Source organism: Gymnogyps californianus, chromosome 4, assembly GCF_018139145.2.
Source record: "Gymnogyps californianus isolate 813 chromosome 4, ASM1813914v2, whole genome shotgun sequence".
Taxonomy (NCBI): Eukaryota; Metazoa; Chordata; class Aves; order Accipitriformes; family Cathartidae; genus Gymnogyps; species Gymnogyps californianus.
The window spans coordinates 36,462,932-36,484,906 of NC_059474.1; the positions used below are offsets into that span (position 1 = coordinate 36,462,932).

Consider the following 21,975-nt stretch of genomic DNA (forward strand, 5'->3'; position numbering starts at 1 on the left):
GCCCAAACCGCAGCCGCCTGTCCTATCCCATCACGTATTTTCACATTGTTTGGCACTGGCCAACAGCTAGAAATGTTATCTCCACAGACCCCCGGCCTGCGTGACACTGTCACTCTCCTTTCCTTCGCAAAATGGACCAAAACCCAAAGGGAAAACACCAACATTACTTTGCCCATCTTCCTCCTCCTGCCTTCTCGAAGGCCGTGGGACCCCAAGGCCCGGCTATGGAGCGGTACTTGATGCCGCCGCAGTCCGGGCTGGGCTGCGGGGGGCTCTGGGACAGCAAGCGGGACAACCGCCAACGGCCACCCGCCAACCGCCAACCGCCACCCGCCGGCCGCCTCGAGGCGCCCGGCCGCTTCACACGGCGGGGCGGCCGCCGTCACCCCCCGCCGCCGGCGGCTCGGGGAGCCCGACACCAGCAGGGGCCGCTGCGGAGCTCCCGAGTCACCGTTACGCGGCGGAGCCGGCGGGGCGGGCCCGGGTTCCCGCCGCCTGGCCGGCTCGGCCCTCGCCCCTTCCCGGCTGCGGGCCTCCCGGGAGGCCGCTCGCCGCCGGAGCGGGATGAAGCTGCGCAGCGAGGGCCTGCCCCGGGCCTGCAGCTCCCAGCCCGCCCCCGAGGCGCCAGGTACGGAGCCGGGCTGCGGAGCCGCCTCCCTGCCCCTCAGCCGCCCCGGCAGGGCCCCGCGGGCCGGGCCTGTGAGGCTTCCCCAGCCTCGCTGCTTCCTAGCAGACATTGAAAGGTATTTTGTGATGCGAAGTCCCCTCTTCCTTTCGGGTTCGCTTTTAAGCTCTGCTGTGGCGAACTTAACGTTCACAAGGGTCAGGTTGTCTTCGCTGAACTTTCCCTTTTTATCAAATAGCCCTCTCTTTCATCTTAGTCTTTTAAAAAATGTAATAAAAAGGGGACACCACCAGCTTCAGACCTTTAGTGTGCTTATTGATGCTGTTCCATCTGTTGTGGGAAAAAAACAAATGTATGTCTATTTTTAAGCAGAGAACTGCAGCCGTGCTGCTTTATTTGCAAAAGCAGAGGAGCTGTTGGCGAAGAGAACAGCAGGTGGAGATCCACTGGCACGATTTCTGAAAGGACAGCTGTACTACGAAGAGGTTGTGGTTTCCTTCTTTTAAGTAAATACTATAAAGCTGACAATTTCCAATACCATTTCAGTGGAAGAAGAGACACCTTAAAAAAACTACAAGAGATGCCTATGCCTGTTTTTTCCCATGAAAATCACCAAGTATTCCCCCTAAATACGTTTTTCCTACACTTTCCCCAAGCATCTATCTAGTGGTGTCTTCCAGTTCCCTCCCAGGTCTCCTAAGGACCAGATAAGTAAGTGGCAGCCTATCCCTACAGCTAACTTCCAAGCCAGTTGGGTTTTGGCCAGCTGACTGGCCAAACGCAACACACTGTGTTTTCAGTTACGTAGTACTGGTCCCTGACCCAAGACACAGCTTTCGATCTTTGTTCCCTACCTACTCACCAATTTTGATGGAACTTGTTGAAAAGTTAGCTTTGAGATTTCTGTCCCTGCCCACTTTGGCTCAAAGTGGTCGCCCATGTATTTGGAAGTAAATGCTCAGGGAACAGTGTAAGACTGGCTGGCAGGTGAACTTAAACCTCAATTTCTTGTGAAAATTAGAGTAACTCAGTTCAGGAAGATGGAAAAGAATGTAGTACAAGTACTGATTCATGTATTTTCAAATGTGACATGCATGGATTCAGTACTGTTTATAGTGGAGCTAGTGGCACAGTGTAAATCAGTCTCAGGGTTTGCAGCAGGAACAGAATTAACTCACTCAGGGTTTCTGCTTTCTGGGCCCTGTTCTTCTTAATGTTTTCATGAATGAATTGCCTGATTTTGGCATGATCAAGACTGACTCCATGGAGCAGAAGACCTGTCTGTTTCTTGATGAGCTGCCTTGGATATCCACGTTATATATTGCTGTCCATCCCTAAATTTGTTCTTTGAGCAGGTTTTAACTTCCAGATTTTTGGACATATGCCTGTAGTGCCTAAAAATGCATGTTCTCATAGTACTGCAATTTCAGATGTTAGAAAAAAATCACTGCCTGATCAGAGCCATATGACTCCTTGCAGCACTAAACTCTCAGGAAAGGTGAGAGTACAGGTGCCTCCCGTACTTCTTTTTCCGGTACTCATGGCAGCTGGTTGTAAAAAGGCACTGCTTTTTTTCCAGAGTTCTTTGAAAAAACAAAGCCCACACAGTCATAATGGCTAAGCTCCTGAGACAATTAGTAGTTTAGACAATTAATAGTTTGGACAGTATTAACAAGGGGCGTTTTGTCATTGTGAGGATGTTTGACTGACTGTTGAACTATTGTTCAGTTTTAAGCTTTTGCAGTCTGGTATTGTTTTATCAAAACACACAGAACATTTGAAGGAAAAGTAGAGAGAAGACCATTTTAATTTCAATATTGTTTTTACTTAGTATGCTTATATGCATGCATAAAAATATTTTAGTAAGGACAGCAGGCTCAGTTAACTGTTACATTACAGTTGTTTAACCATATATTTTTAAAAATAGTTTTTTCTTTGACTTAATGCAGAAGCAAATACTCTCTAAGATTTTTTCTTAGAAGTGAAAGTATCTCTGCTGTTGCAGGTGATGCCTTCGTAAGAAGTGTGGGGGAGACAGCTGGGTCCATAAAGTCTTCAGACATCAGAGTTTAGTCTTTGTGAAACCAACCCTTAGTTGAGATGAAAAAGCAGACTCTTAAACCCTCGAGGTGTAAGAATAGCTGACCTAACTTAAGCGGTGTCACATAGGTAGGGCAGGGCATCTGAATTAGACTCTTATCTCCTTAAACTAAAAAGATGGCATTTTGGGGAGGGGAAGAAAGGTTGTCAGAATGTCTTTTGGTTTCAGAGATGATGTTTGTATACCACTACTTATATTTAGGGTTTTTTTAATATATATAAAACCAATGAAAACTTGTTTGAAAGTCGTAAGTGCTTCCACCCTATCCAACTTCCTTGTGGTTGTTGACTTACTCTATTTCTGTTTTCTGCCACTTCTATGGTTGCAATTTTTTGTTCTTTGATCATGAGGGAGATGCTCCAGGTTGAAAAACTGTAAGAGTATATACTGGAGAGTTAAGCTGCCATATGTACTCTTAGTTCTGCGTACTTTATTGTTTATTCTGTCTTTCCCAGGGGTTGTATGAAGAAGCATTAATACAATTTGAAAAAATCAAGGACACAGATTTTCAAGCAATGTATCAGCTTGGTGTAATGCATTATGATGGACTAGGCACTAAAGAAGACCCTGTGAGTAATCTAGCTGTACATTTTTTACTTTTCTTTTAATACTAGCTGATAATTACTAAGAGCTTCTTTGTAAGCTTGATTATTTAGTTTAAAATAAACAGGTCTGATTTAGAATTAGTTTCATAAAGTACAGATGTTTACAAAGCGTCATTAAAGAAAGAGGGTTCTGGGCTGAAGAAGTTCTCAAAAATAGCTATAATAAAATAGGTTTATCTGAAAAATACGATAATTTGTATTTTAAAATATAACTTCTAAGGGTTTGGTTGTACTTTGTGTGGAAGCTATGTTTAAAAATTGCTATTAATTTGTTACTTTTTAATAAGCAGTATATATAAACGAAAATAAAATGTGTAAAAAGGGAAATCAAACAACTATATTTCAAAGTGTAAAACATCTGTTGCACAAACATGTTTTTTAAGGTACTTTCTATTCTCTTAACATGGATGCTAAAGAAGATTGTGCTTCTGCCAGTGGTTGGCAGTAATATTTTTAAATTAGACAAACAAAGAATTACATTTGCAAGAATCTGAAGAATTCAAATCGAAGAATTACATTACAAAAAAGGAAGACAAAGGAATGAATTGCTACAATAAGAAGAAAAGAGTTAATTTGCTGGAGAACATGATCTTAAAGAGTGATATGAGGAAAGAATACAAATAGGCTGAAAGAAAGGGTAGATAACAAGGTGGGAGGGCAAAAAAATTAACCAAACAGCGTATTAACAAATCGGACTCTTGTCTGGTGCTTAGAGGATTGTCAGCAGAGCAGAAAATATTCTGCTGGTTTTTAGAGGTGGTTTGTTTGTTCTGTATGCTGTATGCCTGTATAATTGCCACATTGGTTTACTTGCAAATAAACATTTTAGTAAAGTTTCTTTCTTTTTTGTGTATTACAATATGAGAGGTGAATAAAAGAGGAACCTTCTATAAAGGACTGTTTCTAGTGTATTTAAACAGGGTGCCCATGCTAAATCCTAACAGTGTAAATCTTGTTCCCAGAATACTTTTGAGGTCCTTGGATGATACACCATACAGCTGCTAATATGCAATATTCTCCGTTTGCTTATTTCACATTATCATTTTTTTGTCCATTATGAATCTAAGGTATTTTTAATGGAGGGACTTCAGAGTGTGCTATTGCATCACTTTGCCCTCTGTTAAGGTTGTTTTATGATTTCAGATACATTATGCAATATGAAAAAGTTTACAGAAGTCTAAAATTCAAAATGTAGCAAGTTTAGGATGTGACATTCATTTATGTAAGCAAAAGAATATTTTTGAGAAAATTTTTATCAATGAAGAAGAGTAATATAATATCAGATGAACATTTATAAGGAAATGTTTCACATTAAAAGTATGTCACAGTCAAAAATCTGTCTAGTAACCAAAGATCAGTTCTTCTTTGGTATGACACTATTCTCCAGACTGTCCTACCAGTATGCCTCAGCCTTTCTTCAAAGTGGAAAAATTATCTGTCTTGCAGAAGTTAGTGGAATCTCAGGTTCTTTATTTCATCCTCTTTGCAGTCTGAATGTAATAACTAAAATGTCTCAATTTTAGGAAAGGGGAGTGGAATATATGGAGAAAATACTCTACTCTGATTCCCCGAAAGCAAGACACTTGAAGTTTGCAGCTGCGTACAATCTTGGCAGAGCGTATTATGAAGGATGTGGTGTTAAGCAGTCAACTAAAGAGGCTGAAAGGTAATGACAGTCAGTAATCTTCCTGATGAATATAAGATGATGTGTTACTTACTTAAACTTTCTTTGTCCCCATTTTCTTAGGTTGTGGCTTATTGCTGCAGACCATGGAAATCCAAAAGCAAGCGTAAAGGCCCAGAGTACTTTAGGAATGCTTTATTCTGTGTCAGTTCTAAAAGATCTGAAGAAGGTAAAGCCCACTTGCACGTTTTGAGTTTCACGAGTCCCAATTAATTTTGAATTTCACAGAAAGATTACGGTGATATATTTGACTCTGAAAGCTGTATTTTAAGTACTGCTAGGCATTATCATCCATTTAAGCCTGTATGAAGAGATGGCCAGAATCCCTCATTTTGACTCACTTGACACTGCTAGCCAAGATTTTTTTTTTTAATGGGAGTATCAGGGAGAATGATAGAATGGATTTAAGTTCTGTCAGCTTTGGTAACCTTCAGAAATCAAGCAGGTGTCACTGATTGACAGCTCTGACAGTAAATGAAGCAGGTTTAAAAGCCTTACAAGGATTCAGCTTTCTTTTATGTATAAGCACTTCTTACAGGATGGTTGATGTAAAAGCTTTTATAGAAACAGTATGCAAGAAAAGCAGCTAAAGTAAATATATACTCCAACTTTGTGCCTCTTGTTTAGGCCTTTTTCTGGCATTCAGAAGCATGTGGCAATGGAAATCTGGAATCACAGGGAGCACTTGGTGTTATGTATTTCTATGGACAAGGAATATGTCAAAACACTAAAGCTGCTTTAGAGTGTTTGAGAGAAGCAGCAGAACGTGGAAACATCTATGCTCAAGGCCATCTTGTGGAATATTATTACAGCAGAAAATTTTACTCAACAGCTGCTGCAGCAGCCAAAAGGTGAAGTTAATTTTGCTTTATTTTTTATTATGGTTCTTCATGTAAGACCATGTAACTTGGATTAAAATGATTAATAAGTTCATGCTCTTGTCTCTCAAACTCAAGAGACATTTGAGATAATGATGAATTGCAAAACCTCATCTTTAAAGAGAGAATAGCAAATCACAGACAAAATTAATACTACAAGGTTCTCAGTTACTCAGTACAGTTGCACTTTTCTTTCTGATCCCATGAAGCAAAACAGCCTTGAACTAGAATCCCAAGTAGACCACGTAGAAGCCTACACGCAACCCTGCCTTCCTGTCTCCTCAGTCCACAGTCTTCTCTAGGCTCCTGCCTTCACCATTCCCTTTTAAACCCCTACGATCATAGAATACCAGGTTGGAAGGGACCTCAAGGATCACCTGGTCCAACCTTTCTTGGCAAAATCACGGTCTAGACAAAATGGCCCAGCACCCTGTTCAGCCGAATCTTAAAAGTGTCCGATGTTGGGGAATCCACCGCTTCCCTGGGGAGATTATTCCAATGGCTGATTGTTCTCATTGTGAAAAGTTTTTGTCTTGTGTCCAATCGGAATCTCCCCAGGAGTAACTTGTACCCATTACCCCTCGTCTTTTCCATGTGACTCCTTGTAAAAAGGGAACCTCCATCTTCTTTGTAGCCACCCTTTAAATACTGGAACATGGTGGTAAGGTCTCCCCTAAGCCTTCTTTTCTCAAGGCTGAACAAACCCAGTTCTCTCAGCCCTTCCTCATATGGCAGGCTTCCCAGTCCTTTGATCATCTTTGTGGCCCTTCTCTGGACCCTCTCCAGCCTGTCCACATCTTTCTTGTAGAGCGGGGACCAAAACTGAACACAGTATTCCAGGTGTGGCCTGACCAGCGCTAAGTAGAGTGGGATGATGACTTCTTTCTCTCTGCTGGTGATGCCCTTGTTGATGCAACCCAGCATCCTGTTGGCTTTCTTTGCCGCAGCAGCGCACTGTTCACTCGTATTGAGCTTGTTGTCCACCAGGACCCCCAGGTCCCTTTCCACAGAGCTGCTCCCCAGCCGGGCAGATCCCAGCCTCTGCTGCACTCCTGGATTAGGTTTTCCCAGGTGCAAGACCTTACACTTGTCCTTGTTGAACTTCACAAGGTTCTTGTTAGCCCACTCTTCCAGCCTATCCAGGTCTTCCTGCAGGGTGGCTCTCCCTTCTGAAGTGTCCACTTCCCCGCTCAGTTTGGTATCATCGGCAAACTTCATCAGGGTACACTTGATGCCATCATCCAGATCACTTCTGAAGATACTGAACAGCGTTGGGCCCAATATCGATCCCTGGGGGACCCCACTTGTGACAGGCTGCCCGTTTGAAAAGGAGCTGTTTACCCCCACCCTCTGGGTGCGGCCTGTCAGCCAGTTCCCCACCCACTGCACAGCCCACTTGTCTAGACCGTAACCCATCAGTTTCTCTAGGAGGAGGCTGTGGGAGACCGTATGGAAAGCCTTGGAGAAATCCAGGTGGGCAATGTCCACCGCTCGTCCCACATCAACCGAGCAGGTTACTTTGTCGTAGAAGGCGATCAGGTTTGTCAAGCATGATTTGCCCTTGCTGAATCCATGCTGGCTTTTCCCAGTCACGTGCTTCATTTGCCTTGTGATAGCCCCCAGGAGGATTTGTTCCATAACTTTCCCAGGGACTGAAGTGAGACTGATGGGCCTATGATTTCCTGGATCCTCCTTTAAGCCCTTCTTGTAGATGGGGGTGACATTAGCCTTCTTCCAGTCTTCTGGGACATGCCCCGATCTCCACAACTTCTCAAAGATTATGGATAGCGGCCTCACAATGACATCAGCCAGCTCTCTTAACACCCTCGGGTGGCTAATGTCAGGGCCCATCGATTTGTAGGGGTCAAGCTCCTGTAATAGTTCACATACCAACTCGTCCTTCCCTGACGGTGGGTCTGTTGTTTGCATCAACCTGGATTTTTGTTCCCAAGGCCTGGGGCCCAACAGTGCTGGTAAAGACAGAGGTGAAGGAAGTGTTGAGAACCTCTGCCTTTTCAGCACTGTTGGTGACTAATTCACCTCTCCTGTTTAACAGCGGGCCAATATTTTCCTTCTGTTTCTGCTTGTTGTTTATGTACCTGAAGAACCCTTTCTTGTAATTTTTGACATCTCTGGCCAATTTCAATTCAAGCTGAGCTTTTGCTTTTCTAACTGCATCTGTGCACGCCTTGGCAATGCCCTTGTAGTTCTCAGCGGGTACTCGTCCCCTTTTCCATCTCTGGTACCCTTCTGTTTTGGTTTTGAGCAGACTGAGCAGCTCACAGTTAAGCCAAGGAGGTCTCTTGCTCCACCTGCTTCCCTTACCTTTAAAGGGGATGAACTGTTTTTGTGCTTCCAGGAGAGCATTCTTGAAAAACTCCCAGCACTCGCTAGCTCCTTTATCCTCCATGGAAGCTTCCCACAGAGTCCCTCCCAATGGAGCTCTGAGCGAGCTGAAGTTTGCTCTTCTAAAATCCAGAACCTTTGTCTTAGTACTAACCTTCAGCGTGCTCAGCAGGATCCCAAGCTCCACAATATTGTGATCACTGCAGCCAAGGCTATCGCTAACCGAGATATTACAAAGCAGGTTTTCTTGGTTTGTGAGTAGCAAGTCCAGCAGTGCCTCATTCCTGGTGGGCACATCTAACATTTGTATGAGGAAGCAGTCCTCTGTGCATTCCAGGAACTTGATGGATGACATGTAAGCTGCTGTATTGTTCTTCCAACAAATGTCTGGGTAGTTGAAGTCACCCATAAGAACCAGGTTCTGCTGACGCGAAGCTTGCTTAAGTGACCCAAATATTGCTTTGTTGGCCTTATCATCTTGGTTTGGAGGTCGGTAGCAGATGCGTACTGTAAGATCCCCCTTGGAGATGACCCCTCTGATCCTGACCCAGAGGCATTTGATAGGGCTTCCACAATTGCCATAGTTGAATTCTATACATTCAAGGTTCTCCTTAACATAAAGCGCGACGACTCCTCCTCTTCTTCCCTGCCTGTCTTTATGAAACAGCCTATAGCCATCCATCGCAATCCTCCAGTCATGTGAGTTGTCCCACCATGTTTCAGTTATTCCTATGATAACATAACTTTCTGACTGGGCACAGAGCTCCCGCTCCTCCTGTTTGTTCCCCAGGCTGCATGCACTGGTATACATACGCTTGAGGTGGTTGGTCTTCTGGTTCTCATCTTGGGAGGCAGCTAAGGAACATTTGTCGCTGCTCTGGTTGGTCTGGCTTATTCCCCAGTTGGTTGCAATGGTGTGAGCATTGCCACTTTGGATCCCACCCCCTGAGTCCTTTAGCTTGAAGCTCGCCTCACCAAGTTGGGCAGCCTACTGCCAAAGATTCCCTTGCCTCTTCTAGGCAGGTGGATCCCATCCCTCCCTAACAGGCTATAGTCATCGAAGAATGTCCCATTGTCATAAAAGCCAAAACCCTCATGACGGCACCAGCCATGAAGCCAGAAGTTGATTTGCATTATAGGTCTATTTCTGGCTGCACCCTTTCCTCTAACTGGTAAAATGGAAGAAAAGATAACATGGGCACCAATACTTCTTGTTTGCACCCCCAGGGCTTTGTAGTCTTCCTTGATTCTGCCCAGGTTCCGGCTTGCGGTGTCATTCGTGCCCACATGCAAGAGTAGCAATGGACAGTAGTCTGTGCTCTTGACAAGTTGTGGCACCCTCTTGGCAACATCTTGGACCTTAGCTCCTGGAAGGCAGCATACCTCTCGTGACTCCCTGTCAGGCCGGCAGATGGGCGCCTCAGTGCCCCTTAACAGGGAGTCACCCACTATGAGCACTCACCGTTTCTTATTGTGGTATCCACCGTGTGCTGCTGGTACAGTTTCTCCTTGCAGACCGTGCTCGTGGGTGCCTACAGCTGTTAAAGCTTCATATCTGTTTTCGGTTGTGATGCTGGAGGGTGGGGACTGAAGCAGAGTCCTGCTTTTGTGGGTCACCAGGGTCCAAGTTGCCTCATTCCCTGTAGTGTCTGCCACAAGAGTATAGTTCTGAAAGCGCTTCTCTGTCTCCGTCTCGGCCCCTCCAATACTGCGAAGAACACCAATGTTCTTCTGCTCGCCACCTCCTCCATCTTAATGTCATTTCTACCCACCATCTTCCACCCCATCACTTCCTTGCTCTGTGGCTCAGCGTGCTTTGGTCCAGTTCCTGTGTCCTTTATGGGAAATGCAAGCATTGATACTGGGTGGGATCTTGCAGTAAGCACTCTGAGCAGCACGGCCTGGGACCTAGAAGTAGCTGCTGCACACAGTGCCAAGTTATCACCCTTTAGCTTTTCATCAGTTGCTGCTTATGGGGATGCATACTGCACAGGCATTTTTAAGCCTGGACCACAAAATAGGCATCTGCACGCAAGTGGTTTCTGGTGATTACCTGCTTACATAGAGGTACTGGTCTGAGCCGCGGCTAGGCAGCACTGACTGGCCTTTTCACAGTCAGTCACTGTGGGACTCACCGCTCTACCTACATACTCTGGAGTGGTTTGTGTATTGCAGAAATAGCGACTTCTGTTATACGCTGTAATATTTAAAATAGCCAGTCTGTATCAAGTTTCTGTATCTTGAACTAGCCACGGAGGAGAAAAGCAATGTTGGTGCCAGTTCTATAGCTGACAAACAGCACATTTCTGTGACAAACCTCCAGAGCTGGCCAGTATATGTTAAAAGTTCAATCTGTCGATCAGATTATTAATTTGCTGGAAATAAGATGCAGACTGACTGACTACTTATACAAGCTGCACACAACAGCATTTGTGCTTTTTGTGGTATGTTTATGAAGCTGCTGCCCAGCAAGAAACATGTCACAACTTACCATCTTACAGAAGCTGCACCCGGTACATGCCACTGCATAGCAGCAGCTCTGGTAATTCAGTAGCTCAGCTATGAATGCTGTTTGCTATACTCATTGCTGAAAAGGATTTTTTCCCTCAGAACTGCTGCTTTTCTTTCTCTTGCACTATAAGTAGACTGATAGCTATTCGGTCTAGTCTAGCTTGTCTCGCTTGGAATGCATCCCCTCTAGTCAATGCTGCACGGGAGATTATTTGGACAAGTGAACAGTGCACTTCAGCTGCAACTGTGATTGCAGAAAATAGCAATGAAATCCCATGCTACAGCCAGCAGTGACCATTTCTGAACCAAAAGATGCTGCTACCATACTTCCAACAGTTCCACTTAATTGGGATTGCAGTTGGCCTTGAGGCAAAAATCTCATAGCAGTTGAACCAGTTGTATCAAGCATTTATGTACCTTTTCTGCTAAAATTTGTTTGTCCTGCTATGGTCATACCAACTACGCAGTTTGTTACATTATGTACAAACATACAAACATTATGTGGTTATGTACAGTATAACCTATACTGTTATTATATTTGAATATTCTTGCTAATAAGTCTTTGGGGTTTTTTTCTGTTGTGTTACTGTATTTGTTAATGGGACCAAATTAGGTGGGAAAACATTGCTCTCACATTCAAGTGATTTAGCAGGCACTGACTTGCAGAGGGTTAGTTCAGAACAATCTTTCATAAACACTGATTTATAGGGAGTAGCCATAAACTGAAATGACTTGCACTTTTCTTTTTTCTGTCAAGTCTGCGACTATTTGACACAACAAAAAACTAAAATGATTTGTGAAGAAGCATATAATTACTGTTTGGTATCTGGAAAGGATATGGGGCTCAGGGGTTTCTGTTTCAGGACAACAGTTAGAAAAAAAAAAATCAATTCCCACTTACAAAATGTTGTGCCTAATATTATAGTAACAATACTAGGTAATTATAGCCTGACAGTTAAAACAATGTTCACTTTGTCCCTCTGATTCTTAAAACGGTTCTTAGTAAAAACAACATGCTGAAAATAAGGTGACAGCAAGCAGACGTACATGCAGAAGAAAGAAAATACTTGAGCTGAAACGGTCGTAAGTGGTCATCGTAAGTGGATCTTATGACCTGAGGCTCTCAAGTATGTCCGAGGTCTTCAGATTACTATGATTTGCCAATATCCTAGTAAGAACTTGGAATTTCAGAATCATGGAATGGTTTGGGTTGGCCCTTTAAAGATCATCTAGTTCCAACTCCCCTGCTGTGCGCAGGGACATATTTGACTAGATGAGGTTGCTCAATTATATGAATTAAGAGCCTTTCTTCCACATATATATCGATTTCCATGAAATATTCTAATAGGAACAGTTAGTGTAAAATATGCTGCCTTTTGTAACTAGTATAACTATAGAGAAAGTGACTGTTTGCTATTTAATATCACAATATTCAAATAAGACTAACTTCAAATGAAATACTGAATAGAAGAATCCTCATCAGGCTGCTGAATGTACATTTCATGTACATGTACATTTCAGCTTATTTTGGATAATGATGTAAATGGAAAGGAGGCATTGTCAAGTCATATATGGTCAACTTAAATTATTGCTTGAAATAGCATTATCTAGCCTAATGCTGTAAATTCCACAACAGGATTACAGAAAATGATGACATCGATATGCTAGCAAAGATGACTGATTGTCTTCCTACATATGTAGCCAAGGGGGTTGCTATGGCTGCTTTCTACTTGGCTAGATGCCTCCAGCTTGGCCTAGGTGTACAGCAAGATCAAGCCGCTGCTAAAAAATACTATTCTAAGGTAAGTTATATATTAGTCTGTAAGACTTTCCCATCTCATGAAATTGAGTGATACCTTGGATTTGAGTCTTTAAACTTGCTGCTTGGTTAAACCCTCCAACATTATTTATGTTTTTAAAAAAAAAAAAATCTGTGCAAGAAAACAAAGAATGATAAAAGTATACTGAAAACTACTAAAAATAGTCTTGAAAGGATACTATCTGCCCACTTGCTTAAGCAAACAATGCATTCTGCCAAACAAACAGACAAAAAAAATCTGTGATAATCACCACAGCAAAAAGCTTGGTAACTTGCAAGATAAATTAGCTAAACAATTTGAATAATTTTATCCCCAACTGATTTGCTGTCATTCTCTCAAACTGAAAAATCATAACTTTTCCTCTACTTTAGAATCTCTAACAATTACGACCTTCATTAACAGTACTTAAATCAGTCATAACTGGTTGTCACGCTTATTTTTATGTTTACATTTTTAGCGATAGCTGAGGATCTACTGTTACTGATACACGGGGAAAAACAGGTCACATTTTTTGAAAGTTCTAAAGTTGAAGCAATATTTATTGCTTGAGGAAAAATTTCAATAATGGTTTCTAGAAGATGAATCTGCTAAATAGTATCAGTGATGCCTAAAGGTACAGTCAAGGCAAGATGATTATGCCTACCGAAGGGAGTGTAGCAAGATTGGATCTGTGCTTCAGAGAGACTCTATGATTTCTGTGCCTGTACCATTTGTTTCTGCAAGCAGAATAATGTCCAGCTTGGTGCAATGCAAATAAATGGAGAGTTATGTAAATGATAAGTTATCAAATAACAATTTTTGTGGCTCCTTACTCAGGGAAGCCACTGATACAAGAGGCCTAGCAGAGCAGGTGATCCTCTGAATACATACGTTTTAAGCATTTTGTTCTCCTGCTGTGAAAAGCATTAGAGAGGATAGGATGAGGAGGAGATCAGGAAAGGAATATAGGCTGGGGTGTTATGAACACTGTAGCCAGTAGTCGTAGGTAAGTCTTAAGGCATGGAAGAGGCCCATCAGGATTAAATTGCTGCATGGCTTTGTGTGAGCATAGCCCTTCCCACTGTCTTCCATCAGGTCTAGCGTAACCACCACAACTGAAAGAAAATGACAGCTTTCACTCGTCATTCACTAGCTGTACATCTGAGATTGATCTAAGAATGTCACTAGCTTCTTGGTAAAAAAAAAAAAGAGATGATTTCTATTGACTGGTGCCACGCATCTCTACACCAACAACAAAAGAGAGGGAACAGAAAATAAACAAGGAAGCTACCTGAAGCAGTAACTTTAGAACAAGTAAGAGTTGTGGGTGTGTTCAGTTTCTTTTGCACCTGGAAAATAATTCTCATGTTAACTGTACAATTATACCGACTTAAAATTAAAATCATGTTTGCTTTTTTAATTAACTGCTCAGCTGCGGTTTTGGCCTACCATTCTTAGACCCAGTCAGTTTTGAAAGAGGCGAGAAGGAGAAGATGGGCATCCCAGAGGGTACTGAAATAGATGATGGAGGTGAATGAAACTGATCCACTCTGTAAGCAGATTTATGTTTCTGAGTGTGGTGCCAGCACATACCATACCAACAAACAGAATAAAAAAATAAAAACAAGCCTAACACTACAGTCAAGTATGCTCATTTTAAATACTGAATTTTTCTTACATGGCATCGGAAGCAGGGATTTAAAGCTGACTATATTAACTCTTTAATATTTTAACAAGTGGATTATCTCAGATAATGTCAACAAAACTTACAGACCTTATTAATGTTATATTGACAACATACAATTTTATTTTAACTATAAACTAGAACTCCCTATTCTTTGTTTTCAAAGGCATGCCTTCTCGATCCTGGTGTTGCTTCTGACCTTGAACTGGCAGCTAATCTTGGGAGAATTTAGTGCTTCCTTTAACTGTGACTGGTATATAAATGTATTTCCTACAATAAACCATCTTTAATCTCCAGCAATTATAGACTGTTCATCACTTACTGCTTGCTTTTCAACTTTCTATAAATTAAAGCAATTTACTGATTCTTTTTCATCTAAAAAAAAAAAAAAGAGAAAGCAAAAAGCTCACTCTCTTTAACTGAGATGAGGCAAAGGCAGACTTTGTAAAATGGTATTGAAGACTTAAGGTTTATTAAGGACATTTTACTGGGACAGACGTCCTGTGTTTTCTTCATGTCATACTGCTATATAGCACATGAATCAAACCAAAACCAAATAAAAATGGTTGTTTCCTTTTCTGCATTTTCAGTATTTAAACATTAAATTTTAATATTCTGAAAAGCTTGAACCCAAATTTGTTTAGTTTTCACATACAACCCATTCACAGGCCACGACCATTTTTAAATCTTACCTTTGTCAGTGGTGTGTATACTTTCTTTCACATGCTTTTCTAATGCATCCAGATCTACTTACGTGTCTTAGCACGTTTTACTCTTAGAGTGCAGAGATTCAAAATTGGAAATTGGCCTGTATGACACTAAGCTTTACAGTTCAAACCATGTCAGCTTCTAAAACTAGAAAATACTACTTACAGAACTATGGAAAAAAAATCCGTTAGTATGGAAACATTCAATATATATGTCCTCTGCACGAGGCCTGTTCTCCTCAATCCTTCTTCATACTGCATTTACACTGCCTCTGTTTCTATTAGAAACAGTTGAAAACCTTTTGGCTAGGAGTGTGTATGCCTCAGCAATGTTATGCTGAATCGTTTATCAAAAGATACTTTGATTAGCCACTAGTAAATTTTACTGATTGCTATGGTAAGCTTGTGCATTTCTAAATACCTATTTACTTGTAAAACTTTGTATGTGCAGAATTTGGCTTGCTTCTTAGGACTGTGCCGTGACTTGAAAACTTTTTTGAAACTGTTGGAACAGAAGGTTAGATGTTACTAAAAACATTGACTCAAATATAGCATACGGATTTTATGTACCTTACGATATAGCCAGACTTAACTGCAAGCAGTTTTTCTAAAAGCACAACTGTACTGAATTTAAAAGAAAGTAATGAGTGTCACCTACGGATTTTTGACGATGTTTAATTATTTAGATGTGCATTAAGACCATATTTACATATTTTTACATAAATTAAAAAACCACCGAAGACATAGTTTTCTTTCCTTGTATAAAATAAGGGAAAGATTTGAAGGTTGTTTGAAATTGGGGTATTTGAATAAAACAGCCCTGAGTAATATCAGGGAAGTTATTAGAATGGTTTAATTAAATGTCTACTTAATCATTCATAGAAGCAATTCATAAGCACTAATCTCTGAGCTAACATTTAACACAGGCATTCTGTTAGGACATACCAGTTTACAATACATAGTTTCGACACAGACTTCAAAGTAACGTAAATATTCCTTACGAAACTAGCGCTGTCAAACTCATTCATTAGTTGTCAGTACAGCCTCATTATCAAGTACTGCAATCCAGTTGTGTTATTTATTGCTTACAAATGCTTCAAACTACAGGAAATCTTTGGTAAAAACAAAATCGATAAAATTTTCACAATAGCTTTACATGTAGTATTGCACGACAAGGCTTTTTCAATACACAAGAAAAAAGGAATGCTCAAATCCTCAGTGAGGAGATTAGAACTGTACAACATTCATTAGTTTACCACTATAAGCAAAATTTCTTTTCATAAATGTTTAAAATATTTTCTGGTTTCTTTCAGCTTATATGAACATTTATTTTTTCAATCTATATTTGAAACAGAAGAGTAGTCAAATAGAACAATTTAAATAAAAATTGGCAACTATACAGCATTGTTTTGTCTACCCTACTACAGCATCAGATCTTTTCAAGTCTGTTTACTTCACAAAAAACTCAAGAGGAAAGAAAAATGCTAAAAATAATCATAGTCCTCAGCCCTCTATGGAAAAGAGGAAAATAAGTTTCATGTCTATTATTGGACATAGACATTTCTCTAGTGGTCCAATTGTGCAGATTCAAACCTAAGTGGCATTAAGCTGCTCTAAATGAGCTCTTAGCTCAGGACACAGTTCAGTTAGCAGCAGTTCCAGCAAAACCTGAAAAACAGAAAAGAGTTAAGATGAGCGCGGGTGCCAAATGAGAACTACTTTTTCCTTTCTGTCATGTTTAGAGCATCACAGATAGCAGAAGCATATAGGGTCATTCTACTCATCGCTCATGCAACTACTTTTCTTCCTTCCTAAAGTTAGCGTGCGCCCTACAGATAATATAGGAAATGCCTTAAGGCTGAAAGAAGGCAAGTGCCACAGGCCGCTGCTTTCAGATGGGGATTTCCCACCCTGTATAAACGGGTGCTGTTCTGTCGAAGCCGCGGGAGCTACATAAGCAAGCACCGGGGCATGCACCTCCCGAGCAGGCTGCGTCCGCTCCTGTGCTGAGGCTGCGCTATGCGACTGGCTGCTGCAGGAAAGGAGCCAGAAGAGACTGACTGAGAGCGAAGGTATTCTACTTGGATCCAGCTGCATACTCCGACCAGTCCCAACCAACAGCAGAGGAGCGGGACCTTTGGAGGGCTGTCACGTCCTAACTGTGAGCCAGTCCTGGAGCTCGCCCTCCCTAGGATTCTCCAAGGTATGTTTATTTCTCTCAGCTATATGAAGAAAGTAGTTTGCACCTTATGAAGTCAGGCAAGTCGGATGTGGTAGAGGATCTCCTTTACACAAAAGCAATACTGTTTTTAAACAGCTTTTTGTTAGTCAAAATCAGTCAAATGATGGAACCAAGTACATTTTTTCCCGACCTACTTTAATAACAAAAAAAGTTACTTGCACACGGAACAATAGTCCAACATAAATCTGCAAAAACACCCCCCCAGGCTTTAATACTGAGTGAGCAGACCTCAGCAATTAACAGGATTATAAAGTTAAAAGGCTACTTTTCTGGTTACTCACATAGAGTAGATGCTTGTTAGCCTTTCTTTCTTGCAACGCGTTGAACACTTTCACTACACCGTGACGGGCATTTTGTTGTCCAACAAGACTCTGCAGAGTATCTGCAACAAACGTTACTTCAGCTTCTATTGTTTCACTCATGCTAGGCAAAACCTCCAGCTAACACTGCTACCCATAAAGGAGGGGAAACAAAACCACTGCGCTTCATGGCCCTTGGTTACAAGGTACATAGTCCCCATTCACCAACCTTTTAAAAACACACAGGTAACTAACTTAGGTCACAGGTTGAAAAGATACTCTTATTCTCAAGTTACCCAAGTTAATAATAGTGTATGCATCTCAATGACAACATTTTAAGTGTTTTAACATGATGTATAGTATGCCTTTTAGGTAGTTCACCTCGCAGAGTCAAGTCTAATCTCATACATTATTAAACCATTCACTTAAATGCACCTTCAGCCACAAAGACAGAATTCCTGCAACAGTTAAAACAGATTTAGCACTTTAATTGCCTCTCGCTCTTCACAGAAAATACTTCCCACAAGTAAGCAGGTAAGAGAATTCTAAGTCAATTGTTTACATTTTGGATTAAATTAGAGAATAAATAGTGATCCAATGCTTCATCATTAATTTGAAGTGCATTCAGCTATGTCCTGACATATCTCTCCAAACTCAGAAACAAGCAAAACCACAAACCAACTATGGAAGGCTATTCTAGGTAAGTATATAGTGTAGAGAGTAAATGGAGGGTTGTTTACACATCAAATGACGAATATTTTGCGTGCATACCTGCTGCTATTTTTTTGCAGTAAAAGTTGACTAAACAACCTAATGCAAGGGGGTATATGAGATATCTCAGTGAAGCCATAAAATAGCTCACTAAAGTACATTCTATTCAGATGGAGGGGAGATAAAAAGCATTCAAGCTATGTTTAAGTGCGTTTCCAAGGGCTACATGGAATGATTTCGGTTCTTCCCAGATAGGTGCCTTTGGGTTTACGTGATCTCTGAAGAGTCAGAATTATGTAAGTGGACTCCGTGTCCTGTGAACGGGATGGGATGGAGCATCTCAGAGTGGTGCCCCAGAAACGTGCACGCAGAAGGGGAAGCTGCCTGGGCTTGGGAGGTAAGGGCAGGCAAAGGAAACTACTGGAAACCCCACTTAATCTAGGATGCTTCTGTCCAGGCTGCAGGCCCCTCTAACATTCAGTGCCCCGAAATCTCTTATCAGAAATAGACAGCAACACACAACACTGACAGCTTGGGCAGACCTTCCTCTTCAATTTCGAAATATAAGCGAAAGAAGTAACTGGGGTGGCGCCACTCTCCCTATTTGTCGAGTAGTTCCAGGTAGCAGAACCACCTGGTATTTGCTCACAGAGAACCAGCAGAGACTGTCTTGACTTAACTTAGGTTCCTCGATGAATATTACATACAGAAGTACAGCGATACTGGATTTTGCATCTACCAATAATACCCGAATCCATGCCCTTTACCAGACAGACAGGACAGGCAAAGAATAAGGCCAAAATTACCCTTATTTATGCAAATAACTATAATTTACAACTCTACAGGAAAAATCTAAAATGCAGTGAAACAGTATTTGATTAACCAGTTTCCTTACCAGTTACTAAATCCGTGATAAAGCAGAACAAAAGTGATCTCACCTGGAATGTTTTCAAGTAGTTTTTGCTGTGCTCTCTGTTTTGTCTCTTGCTTTTGTTCATCGCTCTTGGCTCTCAGCGGTGGTGCTAACTTTCCATTTGGCCAAAAAGCATCTCGAAACACACCAATGTAGTAAACAAGCATTGGTTCACTGAACATCCAGTGTACAGTGTCCCGGATTTGCCTGTAAAGGAGTGTAGAAGGGAGCACTTCAGAGCTGGTCTTTCACGTTTTATGCAGATTTATTCTTTTTACTCCTGAAATTTGTGGAAGCGATGCTCGTTTTCATGTAATTATCCCGATTTATCTGAGCTGATTCCACCAGCATCACAGCAAGTCGTATTCAGCTCTGGGTTCTCTAGGATCTAGGTCACTCCAGATACCTGACTGAGATGTGGAGAAGGCTACATTTCAATGTAATCCACAAACATATATTACAAGTTACAAGTACTGCCCTGAAATGTGTATATATTTCAAGGATGGGCAGTACAAAGGCTCCACTGGGTAAAGACATAAGAATCAGCTAACTAACTGTAGCAAACTCCAAACTAGTTGCATGCACAGATGTGCCCGGTGGGATAAAAACAGATGAAGTTTTGGTAAAAGCGCAGTAAGTTCCCTCACAGATACCAACAGCACGTTAGTGAAGGGATTACAAACGGAGATAGCAGCCTCCTGTGGCTGCAGGCACTCACTGTAGCCTTCAGCACAAAGAGTCTGAGGTAGACAGCAGGCTCCAGGCAGTACTGCCTAACTGTGCCACAGTACAGCCAAAACCCTTAACAGCAATAAATGTAAAAATTCAACCAACACGTAAAAAGCTATACAGCAACTTTGCATGCATGCTGTGCTCACACACCCTCTCTCTCTCTGTCCTCTCTCGGGTGTCTTTCATGCTAGTTATTAGCAGTGTGTGAACAAATGAACCGATCAATTTAAAACTCAGCGAATGGATACTGTCAGAGACCATCAGTTCACCGGGAGTCAACTGCGTGACTTGCCATCACTTCCTGTCCAATTTACTGCTACATAACATACATGAGAGGTTTTAAAAGCCATGCTGGCATGTGCAAATTTAGTCACTGGCTGGACAAAGGAACAGCCTGTTCTGCTGGTAGATTTCTGGGCTGTGACGCTTACCTGAGTAATACTCCCACTGCTACACCAAAGCAAAATAATGAATCTCATCAGATTCTCAGTGGCCCTTTGCCTATGTGAATGTGCTACAGAAATCACAGATTCACAGACTTTCCTAAGAACAACATCATCAGGCGTAAGAACATGCGTACTGATCGAAGAGTCATGGGAAATGTGTTTGTATCAATCATCTGCTCTACTGAATCAAGTTTTACTGTAGGCCTTTGTATCTGAAAAGAAAAGGAATACTTTTCCAAAATTTTTCTGACCAATGACATAGCTTTCCACATGAAAGGTACATACAGACACGCACGCTTACTTCCCAGCCTCATCCAGGACTCACTTGGCAGATGTGTCTTCAAATAATACAGAAAAATACCTTTATGAAAACACATCACTGTCACACATGTACATGTTTCATGCTATAAATTAATGGTTCTCATCATATATAAACATTATTTCAGTCACTTTAGAGAAATATGTATTTGATTTGAAAGAAATTACTTAAAACAGAATCCTAGTTGCAGATCTGGCAAAAATCTTCATGGGACTGTAAGATAAAGCACAAACTAATAAAAGCCATTCAGAGCCAGGCCGTTCAGAAAAACAGGATAGCAAGTAATTTTTTTTATATATATAAAAAATGAAATCCCATGAAATATTGTGTTCTTCCAAAAGCAAAGCCCTGTGTAGGGGGAAAAAAAAGAAAAAAGATAATTCACATATCTGTGTCTTCTCTAATCAACATAACATATTTGTAAATTGAGCTGTGGAAAACAAATGCAGATTATCATATAAAACAGAACGTCCAGATTATTTTTTTTTTAACAATTCTGCTCTCAGCCTTTTTTTCATAGAACAACGATGCAGGTTCAGTTAAAGTAACAGCTACTTACTTGTTGATAGTTCTTCCAAAAGTGACTTGTACTAGTGCAATTAATGTTTTTCTGACCCACTTGAACACTAGAACAATGAAAAATGACAGAAAATAAAGATCAAGAGGTTAATAACATTAGGGAACCCATGATCATGTCCAACACCTTCCCCCCCAGTTCCCCCCCCAAAAAACCCCAACCCCCCTACAGTAAACATACCTGTTATAATCCTTTATAAGATTTCACTAATTGTACATGGGTCTCATTTTTCTTGACTGCTTTCCCTGTATTGTTTGCTATATGGTTTTTAAGTCTTGCAGATTACATAAACATATCTGTAATATGCATTTGTAGTTTATACTGTAAACTTCTATGTTTAAGAATATTCAAGTTTATTGAGCCATACAACTACCCCAAACCCTTTTTCTACTAGAAAAAAGAAAACCCCTCAAAATTCACCCCCTTTTCATACCTACTAGTATGTTGTACACACAGCAGCAGCATTAAAATTCTGAAAACATTTTCACTCAAATAAACCAAGCAGTTAGCTTTTCATTACAAATAAAGGAACCAAATGTGAGTGCTTCCTAGTAATTACTGGTTAATCTTTCTTTCATGCTGTTCACCATCAGCACAAGAAAGTCTATATTTGGAAAATACATCTGCCATTTTTGGAAGGTGCTGCATTTTGTAATGGTTATCCTGTAAATAATTTTATAGGGCGTGAAGTGTGGCTGCACATTCAAATAGAAACATTCAAATAGAAAGTAGTTTTTTTTATTACCACCATTCAGTTACGTAAAGGAGGAAAAAAAAAATCTGGTACTGAAAGATG

General features: G+C 41.1%; 2 protein-coding genes across 4 annotated transcripts in view; one reads left to right on the forward strand and one right to left on the reverse strand.

The window, feature by feature from the left end:
• Window positions 1-611: 611 nt before the first annotated feature.
• Window positions 612-14,525, forward strand: LRP2BP (LRP2 binding protein). 2 transcript variants are annotated; one of them, XM_050896129.1, is made up of 8 exons: window positions 612-628; window positions 998-1,110; window positions 3,182-3,295; window positions 4,855-4,997; window positions 5,079-5,184; window positions 5,643-5,866; window positions 12,387-12,552; window positions 14,400-14,525. In XM_050896129.1, exons 3-8 carry the CDS (start codon window positions 3,242-3,244, stop codon window positions 14,463-14,465), a joined length of 759 nt encoding a protein of 252 aa, XP_050752086.1. In that variant the 5' UTR covers window positions 612-628; window positions 998-1,110; window positions 3,182-3,241; the 3' UTR covers window positions 14,466-14,525. The 2 variants fall into 2 exon arrangements, with proteins under 2 accessions (XP_050752086.1, XP_050752085.1); XM_050896128.1 differs by lacking the exons at window positions 612-628; window positions 998-1,110; window positions 14,400-14,525 and adding an exon at window positions 13,645-13,710 and having other exon boundaries at window positions 3,196-3,295.
• Window positions 14,526-15,595: 1,070 nt separating this feature from the next.
• Window positions 15,596-21,975, reverse strand: part of SNX25 (sorting nexin 25) — an 89,826-nt gene continuing 83,446 nt past the window's right edge. For both annotated transcript variants that reach the window (XM_050896180.1, XM_050896178.1), the window contains 4 exons: window positions 21,162-21,228; window positions 19,131-19,312; window positions 17,464-17,564; window positions 15,596-16,608 (listed from right to left, as the gene is read on the reverse strand). In XM_050896180.1, coding sequence (XP_050752137.1) covers window positions 16,534-16,608; window positions 17,464-17,564; window positions 19,131-19,312; window positions 21,162-21,228 — 425 coding nt within the window. In that variant the 3' untranslated portion in view covers window positions 15,596-16,533. The remainder of the gene's footprint in view (window positions 16,609-17,463; window positions 17,565-19,130; window positions 19,313-21,161; window positions 21,229-21,975) is intronic.

What these genes read in the sequence shown, in the direction of transcription:
- LRP2BP (XM_050896129.1), top strand. Translation starts at nt 3,242, where the DNA reads ATGTATCAGCTTGGTGTAATGCATTATGATGGACTAGGCACTAAAGAA. An exon ending in TAGGCACTAAAGAAGACCCT is followed by an intron (nt 3,296 to 4,854) that starts GTGAGTAATCTA and finishes TCTCAATTTTAG; the next exon opens with GAAAGGGGAGTGGAATATAT. An exon ending in TCAACTAAAGAGGCTGAAAG is followed by an intron (nt 4,998 to 5,078) that starts GTAATGACAGTC and finishes CCATTTTCTTAG; the next exon opens with GTTGTGGCTTATTGCTGCAG.